Below are 21760 nucleotides of genomic sequence, written 5' to 3' on the forward strand. Positions count from 1 at the left end.
AAATGTGAACATTCAGTGGGCTTCATTAGAGGTGAAATCAATGATGACTTACTAGAATCTTTGCTTGGGAGAACGTTTTATCTAGATGATATTGGTTTGACTCAAATAAATTCTTTTCAATATGGAAATAAAGTAATTTTGATGGAGACATTCAGTGATGTCGAATATTATATGAGGCATTATATGTCAGAATATACAGAAAAAGTCAACAACGTAGGTGAAGAACAAAGTAAATCCATAATCCAAATTATCTGTGTGTGACTCATATGAATGATGCTTATTTTACTGATGAGAGTGACAAATCTATTTACTGTCTGTCACCATAAGGATCTGTCTCTATAGTCATCAGTACAGATCCACTGGTACCTCTAGGAATCTGCTAGTCAATGGACGGTGGACTACTGGTATCCTTAAGAGACAAAATATGTCACTGACAGGGTTTTTTTTTTTACAAACTGTACTTATACAACAGGCGTCTGACATATCACAGTGACAGGCGATGTCATCCGTGAGTATGAGTACCAAGAGGACGGTCAAACCAGACTTTTTATATTTCTTTCTAGAGTCACACAAAACAGAAACGGCGATATCTGTGTTGTGAATGATACAGGTGACTACACAAGGTATCTAATGATTTTGTCTCCCTCTGGTCGTGTGACTTCTGTCTACCGTGGACAGATCATGAGATACAAATTCAGTTCAATTGAGGTAGCTAGTGACTCCCTCTGTAACATCCATGTTACTGATGCTTACACCAACCAGATCCATCTGCTGAGTCCTGACGGGGAGTTCTTAAAATTCTTACTGACAGACGATGAAGTGAATCGACCATGCAGATTATCGCTATACAAGTCTACGCTGTGGGTGGGATACTAGAAAGGAATTGTCAAATAATTTCAATATGAAGTGTAAAATAAAAACATCCTATCGGAGCCATGTATACGTAATTCACAGTTATACGTAAAAGAAGTCTTAAATTATATATGTAAAAGATATCACACTCTTAAATTGTAATAAAAAGAATTCATATTCATGCTTGATTTGCATATGCTGCGAGGGGCAGGCAAATGTCTTATATTCAAAAGAAGAGAGAACTAGAACCAAAGAGAATCAACCAAGAAACCAATGAGAGGTAAAAAGTAAAAAAAAAGAAAGCAAGCGGTATTTCAATGCCAAAGAGGTTATTTTTCCAATTATGAAGTTCCTTTACAGCAATTGGTACACCATTAATTTCCGTGCTGATTAAAAAAAAACGTTTATTTTATTTTGACTTTCACAAATATGTACACTAATAGTAACTAAAATGAGATATAACGAATCTAAAATATTCAAATGAAATTTTCGTTTAAAATGTGTAGATTTCAATTAGCATTAACATGACTCAAGAAAGCAGAACAGGAATGATAACCCATTTTAAGCAATTCAGATGGGCAGTTCATACACAATAAATTAACCCATAAATCTATAGATTTCACTTCGTCAGTTTTTTCACTTGTAAAAATTGATTTTTTTTTTCGATTGTGTATGTAGGTTTAATTTCTTTAGATTTGCCCTTGCATCTACCTCCAACTAACTGACAACCTGAAGCATAGATTACTTATGAAATATTTGGAACACCTACAGGTAAATATTTAAAGCACATTGCGAAAGTTGCGTTGCGAAAATATTTTATAAATACTGAATTCAAAGACACACCAATGCACTGACATATTTCTGTATTTTATATTTGTACCAAATGGAATTATAATTGTTTGAAATATATATTGATGAAAATATCAATATACAGAATACATATCTACATACATCGATGTCCTCACTTGCGAAGCTACGCACAGCATCATTAATAGGATTTTAGCTTTTGAAGCAGTATGAAAATTAACTTTTCTACACCTGCATAAAACTGTTTCAGAAGAATTTGTTTAAAAGTAAAATAAATCGATGGCTGATATACGTATGTAAATTGCGGCTATAATATGTAACAGTGCTGAATCTACCTCTCGTAATATTATAAGGAACTTGAAATTGACATATACTCATCCAAGTTCAAGATTTTGTTACGTGGAATTGCAGACAATTAATATCTAAATTCTTCAATTTCGTACATTATTTCTTATTTTGTTAATATCTTAGCAGCAAGCTAGCACAATATTATTTTTGCTTGTATAACGAAGGGCAGACGTGATTATGATATTCGATGTTTTCACAGTGATATGAATCCAGAAAAGGGGGGTGTTCCATTTTTTTTTTTCAATTTGTGAATTACAACGAAGATATTGTACAACTTTAAAACGAAAACAGGCGATTGAAAGGGGGTGAAATTGGAGATAATAGAAATAGACCTTTGTTAATACATGTAATTTAATGATATCGAGTAAATTTTAAGTGATTCATCTTGAAAGAAATCAATTACCATCTAAAATAATTACAGTCTTTATGACGTCACAATTGACGCATTTGTATTACTTTAAACGTCATGTTCAAAGGCTGACGAAGAGAAATGTAACATATGTTTTTGAGTTTTGAATTCAGATAATATAAATCGAAGATCATGCCTTTCCACAAATTTCGTTTCAAACGAACTACTGACTATCTTTTGTATATTTTATGTACAATTTTTATACAATTATTGTTATATAAACCAAATATTACCGAATGTCTAACAAAACTGGTGAATCTTTGCGACATCAAAATTTAAATGTTAAGGCATATTTCATATTGGCCACACGTATGAACAACGATTATATTAAGCGTGTAGATTCGTATCAGCAATATTTATACATAAGGTAAGTATGAAAGTTGTTCTTGACTGTGACCAGAACTAAATTTGGGGAAAATCTGTCGAAAAATCGGCATTTTTTAACGTTTTTATGAAACCATCGCATCTTCAAATCATCGCACGTGCAACAGCGCATTATTTAATAAAATGAGTTACGTAAGGAAAAGAAGTATGTAGTCCTCTAATAATTAACGTATAATACCAGCCATGAATAGAAACTCGATTTTTGTGAAAAACACAGGGCCAAATATGATGGTTCGTGGCTTTACCTCTTTCACATTTAACACGTTTGAAGAAAACAAAAACATGAGAACTCGTGTGGAACTACGTATCAAATTAATGTTTGATGATAACACATTGCTTAATAAAACGTACGCAATACTACATTAATGATTTTAGTTGAAATGCGTGCTATTATTTACACTCTGTATTTAATCAATTTGTCAAGTCCTTCCCAATGCATCACCCACAATGTTGACTTGTTATGTGATAAAGTGTATGGAGCGTTCTCTTCATTCTCTGACAGTAAGAACTTCAAGAAGTCCCCTCCAGGACTCAGTAGATGGATCTGTTTGTTGTAAATATCAGTAACAAGGATATTACAAAAGGAGTCACAATCTACATCAAATGGACTAAATTTATTTTTCAGGTTCTGTCCACGATAGACAGACTTTATACGACCAGAAGGAGACATAATTACTAGATTACCTACATGTTCATTTGTACGGTTCACAACACAAATACCACTGTTACTGCTCTGTGTCATTCTGTATGGCAATGTAAACAGTCTGGTCTGACCGTCCTCCTGGTACTCATACTCATGGATGACGTCACCTCTCACTGTGAAGTGTCTCACCAGACGTCTGCTGTGTGACTTTAAATTGTAAAGATCTGATTCCCTTTCTCTCAGGGAGACCAGTAGTCCACCGTCCACTGACTGACAAATTCCAATTGGTACGAATGGAAGTGTACTCATACTCATGGATGACATCACCTGTCACTGTGATATGTCTCACCAGACGTCTGCTGTGTGAGTCCAGTTTGTAGTAATCTGCTCCATTTTCAATCAAGGTGACCAGTAGTCCACCGTCCACTGACTGACAGATTCCTAATGGTACCAGTGGATCTGTACTGATGACTGTACACAGGAAAAATGTCCACATGTGTAAAACATGTGTTTGGTTTCACATGTTATGATGTGTTCAACACATGTTTTTCACATGTAAAACATGTGTGTAAATAAACATATGAAAAATATGTGTTTTATTTATATGTAAAACATATATAATATACACATGTAATACACCTGTGAGATTATATATATGTTAAACACATGTTTTTCACCACACATGTATAACACGTATTATATATATGTAATATATGTGTGTGAAAATACAGATGAATTATACATGTTTAATTTATATAAAATATATGTGTATTCATATACACATGTTATACACATGTTTAAGTTTTATCTCATATGTGTGTACAAAAGAATTTGTAAATGTTAGTAATTACTCATGTAAAGTTTTACTTTGTTTACCCCCCCCCTTTCCCTTCTAAAAAAACTTTCACAATTTTTTTTCTGTAAAAATGCATTAATCAGACAAAATTGATAAAGAATAAATTCATTTTCTTTTCATTTTAAATCTTTTGGGCTTGGCTTACTTCTTGAGTAAAATTAAAATAATTCCGTATTTGTCTCCGGGCCGGTTTTGTCTTTTATCGGATGAAAATGTACGTCATTTTTGACGTCACTGCTGAAGCAGACGTGCTTGGTGTATTGGAAAGGTAAGTGATCTCCAAACAATTTTTTAACGACTTTTAATTCATATTGTTTAAATATCATTTCATTATAGTTACAGGTGCGTATGAACTTTCTATGTACATGTAATACTCCTATCATTGTGACTTGTCATGCATTTCGTAAACCTAACGATAGTGATCTGTAAGTAATTTTGGAGAAAAATGTTTCTGAATGAATGTAAGCGGTTACATGTTAGGCTAAAGGCATAACTATTTTTTATAATTTGTATACAGGTAAGTAATTTTGGATAAATTTGTTTCTGAATGAACGTAAGTATTACATGTTAGGCTATTTTTTAAAGGCATTAGGCCCAATTGGTTTTCCTTTTGTTACGTACTGATATGAAAGTGAAAGTAGAAACCTTGAAACCATTGTGACTGTCAGTTGGTGTTTATGTATGTTGAAATGGCTGTCAAGTCGATTCTTTCATCAACTTAATAACAAGTGTTTGTTTTTATGGCCTATAGATGCATGCAGTAACTTGAGTTCAGTGTCACAGTGCTGCGTCTAAAAAGCCCAAAGCTGATAAGACTGGCGATTGATTCTAAAGCTGATTTGACAGATGATTGCATCATCGCAATATTAAAGGTAAAAAAAATCAAAGTAAACATCTGTAATGACTCCTTCATGACAAAATATTTCTTAATAATTTCTTTTTGTTCCTTTATAATTCTACATTATATTGTTTGCACAACTTTATAAAAAATAAGTCCAACTCAGTACTACAATAATTTTATTCTATATTATAAAACAGTTTTAATCCAGTGCACTTTTAAAATATGGAAAGTATGAATAGAATTTGCTGGCTTTAAAAGCTATGAAACTGGTACATGTACTGTAAATGACTTCGGGGAGGGGGGGGGGGGTAATTGAATTTTTGAATTTCAGTTAAAAATTAATAATAACAGTGACATCCAACATTCAAGGTACAAGTACATGTGCATATAAATGTGTTGATTGTTGAAAGTACATCAGCTAGCTAATCCATCGGATATTTACATCTATCATGTGCCTGACATTTATAATTTTTTTTCCAACACTAGAGAACATAGTTTCTGGTAAAATGTAAGATATTAATTAAGACTATTTAGAACCTACAAACATGTACTCTCTCTTTTTTGTAGCTGTAGTTTTGTAGTTTAATTAAGTTTTAGTTATGCTTAGAAGATATCTACTGCATGAATATTTGTTTTACAGGTTCAATATTCAGTCAGCGTCTCATAAGAATAAATCCCAAGATCCAAGACTTGCTTAAAAGCTTAATTAAGGTAACTACACACTGTTAAATAAACTTTGTTATATTCTTCCCAACAACGTTTGGGATATCCTGGAATCACACTGTCTGTTTTTCTGCCTGTCTACTTCTCTTGTATTTTTTGTCCAAAAATAAAATATATTTGTGTCAGAATCTTCTTAATTTTTGGCAATATGAATTAGTAATACTGTTTGAACATTCCGAATTTAATTGTCAAAATAAAAAAAAATGTTTTTAATGACTTTATTATGAAACATATCTTCCAACAGTGTAATTGTCTTGCAAATTACATCATAGGATTCCACAAAACACCTAGTATAACATATATAACATTAGTTTTATCTCGTATCATATCTGTGTTGGTGAATTGGGCATACATTTGTTTGCTGAACTTTAATATTACTTGTAGAATTGATTTTGTAATTTAAGAATTGTTTTATTTTTACTTTTGAAATTTTTGTAGAGACCATTCTGTGCCACAAAGAAATTGTTCAGGAAAGGGAGAAATGGTGGATTTGCATTTTGGGTACAGTTCAAACAGAGTTCAAAAAGGTCAAACTCATGGAACAACTGAAGAAAACTGAAAGATACAGAAGGAAAAAGAACAAGAAAATATATGAAATAATTATGAAATTGGCAGGATGTACACAATCTTGTCTGCATTTGACCTGTAAAGATTTAATTCCCATTCTTATTTGTATGCTGTAATATCAAATAACTTGATTTTTCATAAATTTACAATAGAGAATACATGACAAATGTTATATTTCAATTTTGATTTGGTGTCATTTCCTGTCAAATCATATTTATAAACAAGTACATGGACTAATTATGTTATTCATTTGTACATGTATGCATGTTTAACTATTTAATCATTTTGTGGAAATCTTATAATTTGTACTCAACTTAGAATATGTAAAATACATGTATCGACAAATGCTACTGACTTGTTTGTATACTTTCCTGTTTTGAAAGTACACTGAAAAATAAGTTATTTCTCTTGATGAAAATAATTTATCAAAAAAGTTGTGTAAGCATTTTAAGATATTTATTTTCAAATATTTAACCCATGAAGATAGATCATTGAAATGTAATGGATTTTCATCTAAAGCAGAAATATCTGATTTTTAAATGTGTACAAGAATGTGTTTTTCCTTCTGATAAATATTGAAAGAGAACACATGTAACTATTTCATATGATTTACATATGCTGCCCTTTTCATATGATTCACATATGTGGACATGCATGAAAAAAGTATAAAAATGATAATAAGTACAACAGTAATATTATACACGTATAATTCACATATAAAGTACAACATATATAAAACACATGTTTAACACATGTTTCATATGTATAAATATGCAATGTGTTTATTTTTTCACATGTTTAACACATGTGAAACATATGTTTAACATGTGTAAAAATAAACACCCTGTACATGTGTGCTCTTTTTATGTGTTTTACATGTGTAAAAAATATATGTTAAACACATGTTTAACATATGTTTAACACATGTGGACATTTTTCCTGTGTAGAGACAGATCCCGATATCGATGGTGACAGACAGCTGATGCACTTCTTAGTAAAGTCAGCAAAAAAAAAAAAATAATAACATCACTGTTTTTAGTGACACATATGTCATTACCATTGATTCGAATTATTTGTTTTTTGCACCCTCTTTGTTAACTTTTTCTATATATTCTGATGCCCCTTCTCTTATGAAATATTGATCTTCACTGATTGTCTCCAACACAAATATGAATTTATCTCCATATTGAAATGTGTTTATTTGAGCCATTCCAATATCATCTAAATCCCAAGTCCTTCCTACCAAGGCCTCAAGTAGTTGATCTTTGGTTTCACCTCTAGTGAATCTCACTGAATATTTACAATTTGTGGAATGGCCCTTTAAATCAAAGTCAAGCAATATTGTCAGTTCTCTGTGGTTGTAAATCAAGCTGTAATCTGACATGATGCTGTTGTTCTCCTCTATGAATTCCACCATTTTAACAATACCTCTCTTTTTCTTCTCTAATTCAGATTTCACATTGTTCAGTTAATCAGTTTCCATTTTCATAGTGTCTCTCAATGTTTTCTCATGCCCTTTTATGATTTCTTTTAGCCTGGCTATTATCTCATGAACATGCTTCTAAAGCTTTTTAATCTCAGAGTCACAAATTTCTTTATTTTCTGTGATCTCTTTTGAAACCTTCTCTATCTACACATCAATCCTAGACAGATCTTCTTTAGTGATCTTCTTCAGAAATTTAAGCAGACCTCTCCTTCTTTCAGTTGCTGCCGTGGGTAGAGTATTCCAATCATGATTTCTATGATCTGTTTTGGCACATTACCACAAATTAACTCATCACAGTCCTCACATAACATATCAATTCGTAAGTCATGAGATTTACACATTTCATTATGTTCTTGAGGAGAGACCACTGGATGTTTTGGACTAGCAGCCATGTTTGTCGGGTGTTGCCTTGTGTCAGATGTTAGTGGGCATGTTAGATAATTACAGGAAACAAATAGAAAAAAGGGTCCAAATCGGTTGCAAACCATGGGGCAACAGTCTGAATCACGGGATCTGTTATTAAATGTATATAGTATTAATTTGTTTATAGATAAATTCCGGTGGACTTAAAACATTACTTGTGACATTTCAGGCGCGGATTTTTTTTTATAAACAACCAAGTTTTCTTCATACATACGAGCATGACGAGGACTGTTCAATAAATAATGATCTGAACTGTATGACATACAATACAGATATCATTTGAAATAAAACTTGACTTTCTCTCATTATTGAATCTTTAATGAATTTATTACAGTTCATGTTACCACTTTTCATCACATTTTTTCATCGTGAGAAGCCGGGAAACATTAGGTCTCTTCGAGACACTGCATTATAAATGAATGGTAAAAAGCAGTAAACTAGAGTGAAAATAAAAGCTTCATTAAAGCTGCTGTAAAACTTGTTAAAAATCCCAAAGAAATACTGTATACATGGTTATTTTCGCCCCGTGTTATTTTCGCCCTTTCACACTTCGAAAAATTTCACCCCGCTTTAAATTCGCCCTGTCGAAGTTTTGTTTAAGAAATTGTACTGTATTCATTGAATTCGCCCCGTTTTAAATTCGCCCAAATGAGGGTAGGGCGAAAGGGCCGAAAATAAAACGGGGGCGAAAATTTCCCTGTATACAGTATTCACTGAAATGTGACATTTACAGCAACCAATGCCTGTTTTATAGACAAATGTAAAGGTGGAATTCAATGATAAAAAAAAAATTATAATGGGCATCAAAAGTAGGTACCGCCCTTGCCAACAAAATTATAGCAACTTATGTACTGTTTGCCAAATTTCCACAAATAATATTTGATGATGTATGATTGACTTTAAGACACATAACAAATTTGATACACATCATATCGGGAGTAGTTTACACTGTTTTTAAGAAACGTCTGACGGTAAAAAAGCTTGGTACTCAAATGAAATTTTGCATAGCAATTCCCTATGGACTACAGAAGAACCTTTTGATTCTGAGCTCAAAACGTCAAAGGTCAAGGTCATGAATTCGCGAATTCTGTCTTCTATAACACTTTTGTGTCCGCGCTATATCTCGAGAACCCTTTGAGCTTTTGCGATGAAATTTTACATAACAATGCCCTGTGGATAAAGGAAGTCCCCTATTGGTTTTGAGGTTAAAAGATCAAAGTTCAAGGTCGTTAATTTATACATTCTTTCCAGGCGATATGTCAAGAAGATTTTGAGCTTTTGCAATGTAATTTTATACCAAAACTCCCTAGGGCCTCTCTCACCCCTCTCAAAGTGCCCCGCCCTGTTTGAGTTTTATATTAGCATTTATTGTTTTACATGTCGCTATTTTTAGCACAGGGGAATGAGGAGAGTTATTACGTACAAAACAGGTTCTCAGCGGATTTTAAATTCTTATTACATCTATTTGAACTGTTCAATAAAGTGTAATTTAGACACCATGCAATGTGTAAAATTTTGACAACATCGAACGGAACATGTATATGACTTCTTCTTTGCATATAATTTTTGCCAGATTAAAGCGGCTCCGTACGTGGTGTAGTGAAAAAAAAAGTCTCTTGCTTCACATGTGAGAGGCCCCGAGTTCGAATCCCGGACGATTATTTTTCTTTTTTTTCGAAATGCTTTTATTTTTACAAAATGATAATATTCAGCATGTGAAATGAAAAAGTTATGAGGTCTGGCTTGTACAAACTCATGAAATCATCATTACCGTGTGATAAATATTCCATATAAAAAGAATCTTCTATACACATAATAAAGAATACGCAATTAAATCTTTATATCCGTATTGGCATATGTTATTTGCTTCAGTATACATATGTACATTTAATAATTCTACAAATTCCCCTCCACCGAACAGTGCATGGTTTACTTTTTTCCTAAGTGGGGGGGGGGGGGGCACAAATCCTCTGAATTAGCATGTTAATAAACAATTCGACACTCTTTATTATCGGCTGCAGTAGCCGATCTATTTGAAGTTGTTAGAAAGTGCACATGAGGATATGAGAAGTTATTTTTTTTAATTAGTTCAGTAAAATTATTCTTAAAGGACAACATGTAAAGTCATGAGTAAAATATTGTTTTAAACTCATTATTATATTATAAATAATGGACTAACAATCAGCATTTTACTCAATGAAAAATCTTAATTGTTGACAAGGTCATTGTTTTTAAAAAAAATATTATATGAACATGATTTTCCATACAAACAACAATTATGATAGCTTTTAAAAATTTTCAATCAAAGTACAGTCATCTAAGCCAAAAATGCATAAATATTATTTTTCTCTCTTAGAAAATTATCAATATCTTTTTTGAGGAGCTCAAAATAGAAGTGCAGTTTTAATTCCAGAAAGCGAGTATAAATCTTAAGAAAGATACGAGCAACCGATGGGTATGGATGACATGTATAATTACTGTGAAGGACAGTATTGTCGTACACGGCATATACATTGCAAAGCAATGTAAAAAAATGAAATCACATAATTAAGAGTTACAAACATTCAAGTATCCATTGTTAATTGGAATGATTTTTTTCTTTCTATATCATCAAGGTTTAAGCAAGAATTCAAACTTTAAATCTTAAGGTTTGGATTAACAGATAGAGGGACATAAAATTTTAGTTTCTATTAAATATAAATAGAAACAAGCTAATTCATAGAATTTGTGTCCTCCGCTTAGGGAAAAAGTAAACCATGCGCAGGGGGTGGGGATGGGGTGGGGTGGGGCTGGGGGGTCGGATCCCCTTGACTGAATTTGTAGAATTATTAAATGTATACTAAAGCAATAAAATATGCCAATATGGAAATAAAGGTTTGATTGATTATTCTTTATTATGTGTGTAGAAGACTCTTTTTATATGGAATATTTATCACACTGTAATGATGATTTTATGAGTTTGTACAAGCCAGACCTCATAAAGTTTTCATTTCACATGCTGAATACTATCATTTAGTAAAAAAAAAAGTATTTCGGAAAAACATTTAGATTTTGCGGGATGGGAACCCTGGCCCTCTCACGAGAAGCGAGAGACATACCACTAGACCACGGAGCCGCGTTATCAAGGCGAAAATTATTTAAGAAATAAACAACATGCGCTAGCGCATCATGGAAAATATGCCAGCAGAGCTATTGCTATTCATAATACCATGTTCACTGAATAATCGTTGTTTATTACTTATACATGTATTTGCATTTTTTGATTTTTTTCAAGAGTATGTGTTATCAGAGGAAATCCTGACTTACATAAGGACGCAGCTTCTTGTCTTCAGTATAGAAAAACATACGGCTTTAAAATCAGTAAACCTGATTAATGCTCCTTTTCTCTAATAAATCACAAACAATTTATAAATTATTTCCCTCTCATACAGTTATCTGGATACAAGCAGCGCTGTCATCACATTTTTGTTTTGATGCAGTTGTGACGTCATCGATCAACGTTATGAAAACCCTCTGACAAAAATCAATAATTTAACACTATGCTGAAAAATGAGAATGGTTTTAGAATGATTATTACTCCAGAATGCTTTTCTATAATTTTTTTTTAGTTTTTCTATTTATTTTTAATAGCTGAAATCATTCTTGAACCTATAGATATACTACTTAAAGAAATTTTCTCTTTCTGAATGTTATTACCCAAGTGTGAAGAGTTTATGAAAATATGGCAGTTCTCTACAATTTTAAAAAGTTTTATTATACAATTAAATACATTGACCAAAATTGAATTTTTAAAGATATAAATCAGAAATTTTAAATATTCTGAATTTCCTTTTTTTCAAAGAAATATTATTAAAAACTTATTTTTATTCCTCCTATGAAACATTTCATATATATATACTTCTCAACACGGTATAAATGTGTAGCAAAGATTGTCCTACACGAGTGTGATAGAGCAATTTCACACATAGAAGAAGCAGTTGCGTCTATAGTCGTATAAACGCAGTTGATGACTACGTGTTCATAGTGGGAGAGAGCAGTAGATATGCAAATATATACAAATATAAAATCACATACATGTATATATTCACGTTCGATATATTGCCAAAATTTAACAAAATGCATTGTGTCTAATTTAACCTTTATTAAACAGTTCTAATAGATGTAATAAGAATATAAAGTCCGCCGAGAACCTGTTTTATACGTAACAACTCTCCTTCATGCCCCTGTGCTAAAATAGCGACATGTAATACAATCAATACTAATAAAACAAACAGGCTGGGATACTTTGAGAGGATTGAGAGAGGTCCTAGGGACTTTTGGTATAAAATTACATTGCAAAAGCTCAACATCCTCTTGAAATATCGCCCGAAAACGATAGTGTTGCACACTAAGAGAATGTATACATTTATGACCTTGAACTTTGTCCTGTTGACCTCAAAATCAATACGGGTCTTCCTTAGGCCACAGGGAGTTGTTATGTAAAATTTCATTGCAAAAGCTCAAAGGGTTCTAGAGATATCGCGCGAAAACGAAAGTGTTATAACAGACAGAATTTGCGAATTTATGACCTTGACCTTTGACCTCAAAATAAATAGGGGGCTTCTTAAGTCCAGAGGGAATTGCTATGCAAAATTTCATTGCAAAAGCTCAAAGGGTTTTTGAGATATCGTGTGGAAACGAAAGCGTTACAGACAGACATAAAGACGGACAGACGGACGTACGGACCCAAATTAATATCCCCCACTATTCAAGCGAGGGACAATCTGAGAAGTATATTTAAAATAAGAAAACAGAAAACAAATATATAAAATCAAACAGTGCCACACTTTACTCAAGAACTTACTAACAAATAGAAAAAAGCAAAACCCTATTCAAGTATTAAGACTAACTCTCCGGTATCCCTTTTATCTTACGTCATTTTCTATTTTTTATAGCGCATTGTAATTTTGAAAATTCTTAAAAGTGATTCAGAGAAGATGAAATTTTAAAAATAAATTTCTAGCTAAATTGAAGGGAAGAAAGAAACAAATTTTCAAAGTCCAATTTCATTTAGCGAGAGTATATCTAAGTCATAATAATTATTTTTTAAATATATGTTTCATTTTCATGTACAGTGTTGTTAATGCTGCTAATAAATTCAATTAATTCTTATTTATCTGGTGGTTTTAAAATCTTTTTAGGTGCCACTGTTGCATGATACAGAAGAGCACTCGCCAGATAGAATATTTTTAGATTTCAAGCGATTTTGACAAAACTTTCACTTGCATTTTGCAAGAAGACCACATGGCATAAATATCGTGCAAAGAAAACTTTACATGAAAGTTAATATTAATTCTAAAAAAAATGATTAAATGAGTATTATATAAAATTATACACAAAAAAATTCACATTAAAAATATTTATATCTTTTTTACTCTTTTTTTAATTTTCAAATAAAAAGATATTGAGGTGAGCCAGTTTTCTAACGTTATCAGCACCGGCAATAAAAAGGTCAGTAAATGTCTAAGTTTTGGGTAAAGGCAGCTCATTGTCAGCACTGGTAATTGTCTATATAAGTTTTGCAGTAAAGGCAACGTATTGTCAGCACCGGTAATGTTCTAAGACTGCAGTTAAGGCAGCCCATTGTCCTTACCGGTAATTGTCTAGGCAGCTTATCGTCAGGACCGGTAATTGTCTAAGTTTGTCAGTAAGACATGGAAATGTCAGTATGTTTCTGACTTAAGTAGTATCAGAGTAAAAATAATTCTGCAAATGACAAACGACAAGATTAATATATTTACGAGGGTTGTCCAGTAAAATCGTGGACAAAGCGTATTTCTCGAAAAATAATGGACGTATTAAGCTGAAATTTTCCGTGAATGTTTATTTATCATATTTAAGTCAATTATAATGCTTTGGATAAAATATACACAAAAATATAGATTTTATAATGCTTGAATGTGCACAGGATAAGGCCCTATGGCGCACGGTCAAAAAACGAAGGTTTTATAAGAGAATACAGGAATATTGATTTGAAACAAAAGATTTAATTAGATAAGATTAGGGTAAAAATTATCCTTATTCAATTCCACTATTTATTTTGTTTTCTTCTTAAAATTTTCAATGCATTTGGTCAATTTTTGACAGTTTCCTGAGCATTTGAAATGGGAAAGTGGTAAACAAAACACACGAAAAATGGTGACGTTTGGTAACGTTACGGCGCACCGGAGATCAGTTCGCTAAGATTTAGATGGTGTAATAACGCCGTATAAAACTTGAAATGAATACAGAAGAAAAAAAATCCCCCAAAATTTCCAGATCTTTAGTATATAAATGAAATGGGAGTTTTCTGAATAAACTCTTTCTTGATCGAGTCTTGAGGTAGTACAAGACATACAGACAAACTAAAATTGTAATAGCTAAAGACGCTGTCAATGTTGACCGCGTCAATATAAGACTGTCTATTAGTTGAATGATGTTGGAATATTGTCCATATCTTAGTAATAAATCATCAGAAGATCGTACATTTGTGCCAGATTGTTTCCTCAATTGTTTATGGAGACTTAAGCATGTGCTTCAATGAAATTTAAAAGGGACTTATTCAACTTTATTTTTAGCGCAAAGATGAAACTTGAGGTACCCGACGCTGTTTTTGGCGCTTTGACGTTATCATCCGTGCGCCGTAAGACGATACAATGCATAATATAAAATTTCATAATTTGTTTATTTATGCATATATCTATTTGAAATTTTCTATATTTTATATTAAGATTTTCAATCTTGAAATTGAATTGACGAAACAAACAGAGGAAAATAGCAAAAAAATAAATCCAATAACACTTTATTTCTTGTAGTAACCACAAAGGGCATTTCTAAACTTTCATCGTATACAGAAATGTTTTTATCGCATGCCAGCCTTTTCAGCTGGTAGTTATTTTTTTTTGTTTGTTTTTCACTGTCTTTTTAATTTCATTCAACCAGACCCTCGGCTTTCTCCATAAACTCCGAACAGCAGCAGAGTCAGAGTTACGGAGAAAGCCGAGCATTTTGGGGGATTTCACATGGTATGGGTAATGTCAGTAAAATGTAGACGAAGAAGTACAAACCAAAAAATGCTCAAGAATAATAAAGCCTGATGGGTGTAAATGCATGTTAACTGTTTAAGGCTGTGTCTATACTTGTAGCCATATATTTCATCCATAATCTTTTTCCCTCTTATACTGGGTTATTTAAGGTCCTCATTATTAACGATATTTACGTCACCTAGTAATAACGTAAGTCCAACAACATTATTACTGTAGGGGTAACAATATAAACACGTTGGATGATTAGGTTTCAGATGCATTGCTTATCAAACTTTGTCCGATAATCATGACCTTAAGGGTAGGGTGGGGTCACAGTAGGCGATCAGTTTTACATAGGAATATATAGGGAAAATCTTTTAAAAAATTCTTTTCAAGAACAGCAAAGACATGAATGGTCATATATGTATGGAAACATCCTCAGATAGTGTATATTTCAGTTTGTTTAAATCATGGCCCTCGGGGGTAGGGTGGGGCCACAATAAAAGTTCATACTTATGCATGTATGAAAAAAGTCAGAGTAAAAACGAAATGTATGCATCCTTAGTTAGTGTAGATTGAATTTTGTTCAAATGGTACCTCCTCTCCCTTTTAGGGGTAGGTTGGGACCACTTATGAATTTAAATGTTTAGAGGCAGAAAGAGAAAAATGTTTTTTTTCTCTTTAAGTTTTCCGCGCTGAAGAACACATACTTTTTTGTGGACTGAGATTCTAAGAAAAATTATATTATGTTATACGAAAAAGCATTTAATCATCATAACAGATATTGCCTCTCTAAACAAGATTTGAGAAAGTGGAAATCTTAAGGAAACGTGTTGTTCCCTGTAGCAAAAGTTTCCATAAATGTTTGTCTTATAGATAAAAGAGCTGTAAATCATGTTTCATGAGGTTATTAGAGAATTCATTTCTTATCGGGAACTAAATTTTGCCAACCTTAAAAAAAAACAAAAAACAAAACTCACAATATCTTATTGTGAGGTTTTCACTTTTTTATTTGTTTCGGATAAACGGACAATTAAAAAAACTTAATATAACACGTGTTTTTTCATGTGATTACAAAAAGCATGATTCAAACAGAAATAATAAATAAATTACTAAATATGCGCAGTTTGAAACAAAAAGATATATCCGATGCATAGAACCGAAAGAATATTGGCATATTTTAAATAGCTCAAACCCGAAAAATAAAACAAGTGTTGATATAGATTCTAAGTTTGATTGTCTAAAGAAAACAAATGAAAGTACTGTCCCAGATGATGACATAGATATTAACGTAGACTTAAGTAATGATAGTATCCTTAATCAGTCTATCACAGGTGAAGAAATAGAGAATGCAGTAAATAAATTAAAAACCAATAAAACGCCAGGGGGTGATTATGTTTTGAATGAGTGTATGAAAACAACTATTTCAAGCTTTCTGCCGCTGTATGTAGAATTATTCAACGTGATCTTTGATAGTGGCATAATACCAGAGGACTGGTTAGTAGGATTAGTTAAACCTATTTATAAGGGCAAGGGTGATAGAAGCCATCCTGAAAATTACAGACCAATTACTTTACTTAGTTGTTTAGGAAAACTTTTTACCAGTATACTTTGTGACCGTTTAAATACTTTTGCGGATGAGGTAGAGCTAATCAATGAATCTCAAACAGGATTTAGAAAAGGTTATTCTACTACTGATAATATATTTGTGATTGATTTTTTGAGTAAATATGCCCTGAATAATAAAAAGAAATTATTTTGTGCCTTTATAGATTTCAAGCAAGCCTTTGATACGGTCTGGAGACATGGTCTATGGACTAAAATTTTACAAAGTGGTATTGACGGAAAATGTTTTAGATTTATTAGAAATATGTATAAAGGTATTAAGTCAAAAGTACAAATAGGTCACCAGTTATCAGACTTTTTTATGTGTAATGTTGGTGTTAGACAAGGGGAAAATTTATCACCCTTTTTATTTTCATTGTTCATTAATGACCTAGAAGATTATTTAACAAGAAATCAAATTAATGGTTTTACATGTCCTAGTCACCAAACTCAAGATGATATGTTTGTTATGTTAAAACTGTGTATACTTTTTTTATGCCGATGATACGGTCTTAATGTCTGAATCTGCTTCTGATTTACAAAAGTCACTTGATGTTTTTGCTGAATACTGTGACGTATGGAAACTCCGCGTTAACATAGCCAAAACAAAAGTCCTAATTTTTTCTAAAGGTCCAATGACAAAGCGTAAATTTTTATATAACGGTGTAGCTATTGAAAATGTGAAAGAATTTTGTTACCTGGGTTTATTCCTGTCAAGAAGTGGAAAGTTTAATAATGCAAAAAAACATTTAACCCAACAAGCATCAAAAGCAATGTATGGAGTCTTACGAAAAATTCGATATTTTAATTTACCAATTAATTGTCAGTTAGATTTGTTTGATAAAGTCATCAACCCAATTTTACTTTATTCATGTGAAGTATGGGAATATGAAAAATTTGACATAATAGAAGAAGTACACTTGAAATTTCTGAAATTTATTCTTAGTCTTAAATCTAGTACCCCGAATTGTATGGTGTATGGTGAAACAGGTAGATACCCTCTGTCTATATTTATAAAATTAAAAATAGTTATGTACTGGGCAAAAATTTTAACAGCTCATGAAAGTAAGCTTACAAATGTTATTTATTCATATTTTTAATGATGTTATAGTGATGGGTCGTTTGTACATCCATGGATAAAATGTGTACAAGATGTACTTAATTCTTGTGGATTGTCCTATGTATGGACAAGTCAATCATTTATTAGTTTTAATTGGCTTAAGTCAATCATTAAAGATACCTTAAAATGTCAATTTGAACAAGAATGGAGAAGCATTGTTGATAGTTCATCCAAGTGCATTAATTAAAGAATTTTTAAAACAGAGTTTTGTTTAGAAAATTATCTGATATATTTACCAAAAGATTTAAGAGTTACACTTACCAAACTCCGAACTTGTAATCATCATTTGCCAATTGAAAAGGGTAGATGGCATAATATTGACAGAAACTTAAGAATATGTACCATTTGTGATTTTAAAACTGTTGGTGATGAATATCACTAAATTATGGATTGTAATTACTTTTCGAAAGACAGTAAAGTATTTCTCCCAAACAGATATTGTTATAATCCTAACACTTTCAAATTCAATGAACTAATGAGTAGTAATAATGTAGAAATACAAAAATCATTATCAAAATTTATAAAGAAAATTCTTAATACTGTCTGTCCTTCATGAATCCTCCGTGTGATTTATTTATACATGACTACATGTTTTTCTCACTCTTTTCTTGTTTCTTTATATACATGTCTATTTATTGACCCTTGACTGTCATTTTTTGTTTGTATATATGTATATATGTACCTCTTGTACCAGTGATCTGGTTTTGAGCGAATAAAGAATTGAAAGATATTTTGCACTAACTATGCAACACATGTACATCGTATTTACAGTGCGAATCTAACATGCAGCTTCAAAAAACACGTCATTGTCGAAGCAAAAAAAAATGAAATCGGATACTCACTGAGAATTCCTCTATTTACTATTTTCTACAACAACATCTTTGTGATAGTTGTTCCCTAAACTTCTCGTTTAAGAAGGCATAAATGACAGGATTAACAACATGGTAAATGAAATACATGTAAAATACAATGATATTTAATGGAAGGACCTTAAGGGCCACTAACCATGAAGGAAGAAAAGCTACGATAAACACCAAAGCTACGATAGACAGCAAAAAGGTCGTTTTAATGTTTGCAATGCGCATTTTCTCAAGTCTGGCTTTTGATACTCCCCCTAGTTTTAAAATAACGTCCCCGATGCTAATCTGTGTATTTCCGTTCTTTTGCACAGCTTTATTACATCTTTCTTCTACTTTGTGTGCGTCCTGCACATTTGTCTCGTCTATATTGTTAAGGAAAGTGATCCTGGTCTGTTCTGCATTCTTCTTTCTTCGACGAGCTAAAACGGATCTGTATATCATACCGTACAAAATGATGATAATTAGGGCGCACATTCCAAACAACGACGAGTATATTTTCTGATAAATATAAAAGAATTTCGTTTCTTGTGGCAAACAAACATAATCATAACGTGTAGTGTAAGATATTGATGAGTTTGGCAACAAGGTGATATTTTGGTACACTGCGATTAGCATGGGAACTGGTGTTATTCTGTAATGAGAGCAACATATAATCCCAAGAAGTGAAGCAAACGCACACAGACTCCCAACAACAATTTTCGCTCGTCGTATTGTCATAATGATTGCATGTTTGAAAGGGTACACAATGCATAAATATCTATCCACCGCTATTGCTACCATGATAGATGCCGAAAACGGAACAGTTGTCGTAATAAGAAAAAGATAAATCTGACATATTATGTCATACTTAAGTTGAAAATTGGCTGCTTCTGTAGCGATGGCAAATGGAATTGTAACACAACACGTGACGAAATCGACACCGGCCAGAGTAAGGATAAAAATGGTTGAGGTATGCTTTTTCTTGTACCGGGGAAAGACGTACAAAACGAGGGCGTTACCGATCGTCCCCACCACCGAAAATATGGACATGTAGCCAATAGCAATGTACGTCTGCATATCTAGCTCCGCATTCTCCATCTTGTTCTTTAATGAGATGCAAGAGGTATACCTACAAAAGGTATTATTGCAATATAGCCAGTGTTTTCATTGAATGTTTAAAGGTAAAAATATCATTAGTATTGACGAATATCAGCTAGAACTTTCAAAATCAGAGGATAGGAGCAGCTATTTCGGAAATGTTAAAGAAAGAATTAAGACTAGAAAACTGACCAGTCAGCAAGGGCCCCGCTGAGGGGTAGAAATATAATGGTGCAGCTCATTGAATGAGAATTTTACTTGATTACACTTTTTTTAATATATGAAGATTATAAGTAACAACTGTATTTTTAAAATTTCAAGATAATTCCTAAATGTCCAAAAACCTGTAAATATTAACCTTGTATTTACATAAAACAGGGAAAACCTCATATCTTATAAAAAACAAAAACTAAATTTAATGTATATTTAAAAAAGATTTAAGCAGATGTTTTATAAATTGCAAGCCTACAGTGAATTGCAAATATCATCCAGGGTTGACCTCAACTTCAAAACAAAAATCAGTTGCAGACAAAATTGTTCATTAATCTTCATGTGACAGATAACGATAAGCCTCTAAATGTTCTGCAGCTAGCAAGATAATTAATCCCGGGGGATTAATTGTACTGCTCTCCCATCCTTTTCTTCTAAATTTACAATAAGAACTTTTTTCAGCATTGAAAAAATGGGGCTATTATCTGATTATCTGTTAACAGCATTAAGGCAGCAAAAAAATTAAATTATATAAATAATTATAAAAATAAAATAGTTTCTAATAATAAAAAAAGGTACCTTAATATATAAAATTATCTTGATTTTAGAATTCAATAAAATTATCATAAATCATTGTGTACAGTATTTTAACTAAAATAAAGTATGAACATTATTTTAAATCCATATTTCAAAGAATATACTGTACACATCATTCAAAATTGACCTTTACTTCAAATCAAAGTTCATTGCAGACAGAGACAGTACAGTAATTAATCTCAATGTGACAGATAAAGATAATGCTTAGGATTTTCTTCATGTGGAAGGTTGATTAATCCCAAAGGACAAATTGCACAGCCTTCCCAGTTTACAATGGTAACATTCCCAGCAGTTATCTCTCTTTGCCCATTCATTCTTATGCGTAGTTTAGGAATCTACCCACCACCCTAGCTCCAAACCAGAAGACACAGAGAACCCAACTTAGCATCAAAATATGTATTTCTGCCTACTGAACTACCATAGGAAATTTGAACCTGATTGGGCAATAACGAAATTGATAACCACCCACCCACCAAAAAAACGTTACAGACAAACAGACGGTTCGGTTAGACGGCGAGCACCTTCCTTTTTCGGCTTCTGGCCAAAAGAGCTAAAATGTACAGATTATGACTACTTTAAAGAGGAGTTATTATGAGTGAAAGTTTAAGGAATAGCATCTTGTAAAAGGAATAAGTGTACCCTGTGCTGCAATCTGCTGAGATGCAGAAATAATGGTTTGGATTTCAGTGCATTCCGGATCCTTGTCAGGTTTTATAACTTATTGTTATAAATTAATCAATATCATGTATAGGTCGAAGGTGTACAGTTTATTTTCCATATTTTGAACAGTTAAATTAATTTTATAGCGATTGACGGAGTTTTACAAACAAGTAAGTAATTCAGCCTTTTCTCTTGTGAGGCTTCCATACCATCGGACATGATTATTCCGGTCCGAGTTGATTAGCCTTG

General features: G+C 32.3%; 2 protein-coding genes and 1 long non-coding RNA gene across 3 annotated transcripts in view; 1 reads left to right on the forward strand and 2 right to left on the reverse strand.

Annotated features, from left to right (window-relative positions):
* Positions 1-3194: 3194 nt before the first annotated feature.
* LOC134239735 (uncharacterized) lies at positions 3195-3939 on the reverse strand. Its single transcript, XM_062721886.1, has 2 exons — positions 3793-3939; positions 3195-3713 (listed from the first exon to the last, which is right to left on the reverse strand). The coding sequence occupies exons 1-2, from the start codon at positions 3937-3939 to the stop codon at positions 3195-3197; spliced, it is 666 nt and encodes a 221-aa protein (XP_062577870.1).
* Positions 3940-4394: 455 nt separating this feature from the next.
* LOC134239730 (uncharacterized) lies at positions 4395-6780 on the forward strand. The gene is made up of 3 exons (XR_009986282.1): positions 4395-5171; positions 5781-5851; positions 6302-6780. It is a non-coding gene; the product is annotated as an uncharacterized LOC134239730 (long non-coding RNA).
* A 12169-nt stretch (positions 6781-18949) lies between these two features.
* Positions 18950-21760, reverse strand: part of LOC134239731 (cholecystokinin receptor type A-like) — a 40628-nt gene continuing 37817 nt past the window's right edge. Inside the window, exon 2 of the mRNA XM_062721883.1 lies at positions 18950-20075. Within this exon, the coding sequence (XP_062577867.1) occupies positions 18968-20044 (1077 nt within the window). The 5' untranslated portion in view covers positions 20045-20075 and the 3' untranslated portion in view covers positions 18950-18967. The remainder of the gene's footprint in view (positions 20076-21760) is intronic.

The sequence above is a fragment of the Saccostrea cucullata genome, unplaced genomic scaffold (assembly GCF_032062105.1).
Source record: "Saccostrea cucullata isolate Sc308-1 unplaced genomic scaffold, CSIRO_AGI_Scuc_v1 ctg1045, whole genome shotgun sequence".
NCBI classification, from domain to species: Eukaryota; Metazoa; Mollusca; class Bivalvia; order Ostreida; family Ostreidae; genus Saccostrea; species Saccostrea cuccullata.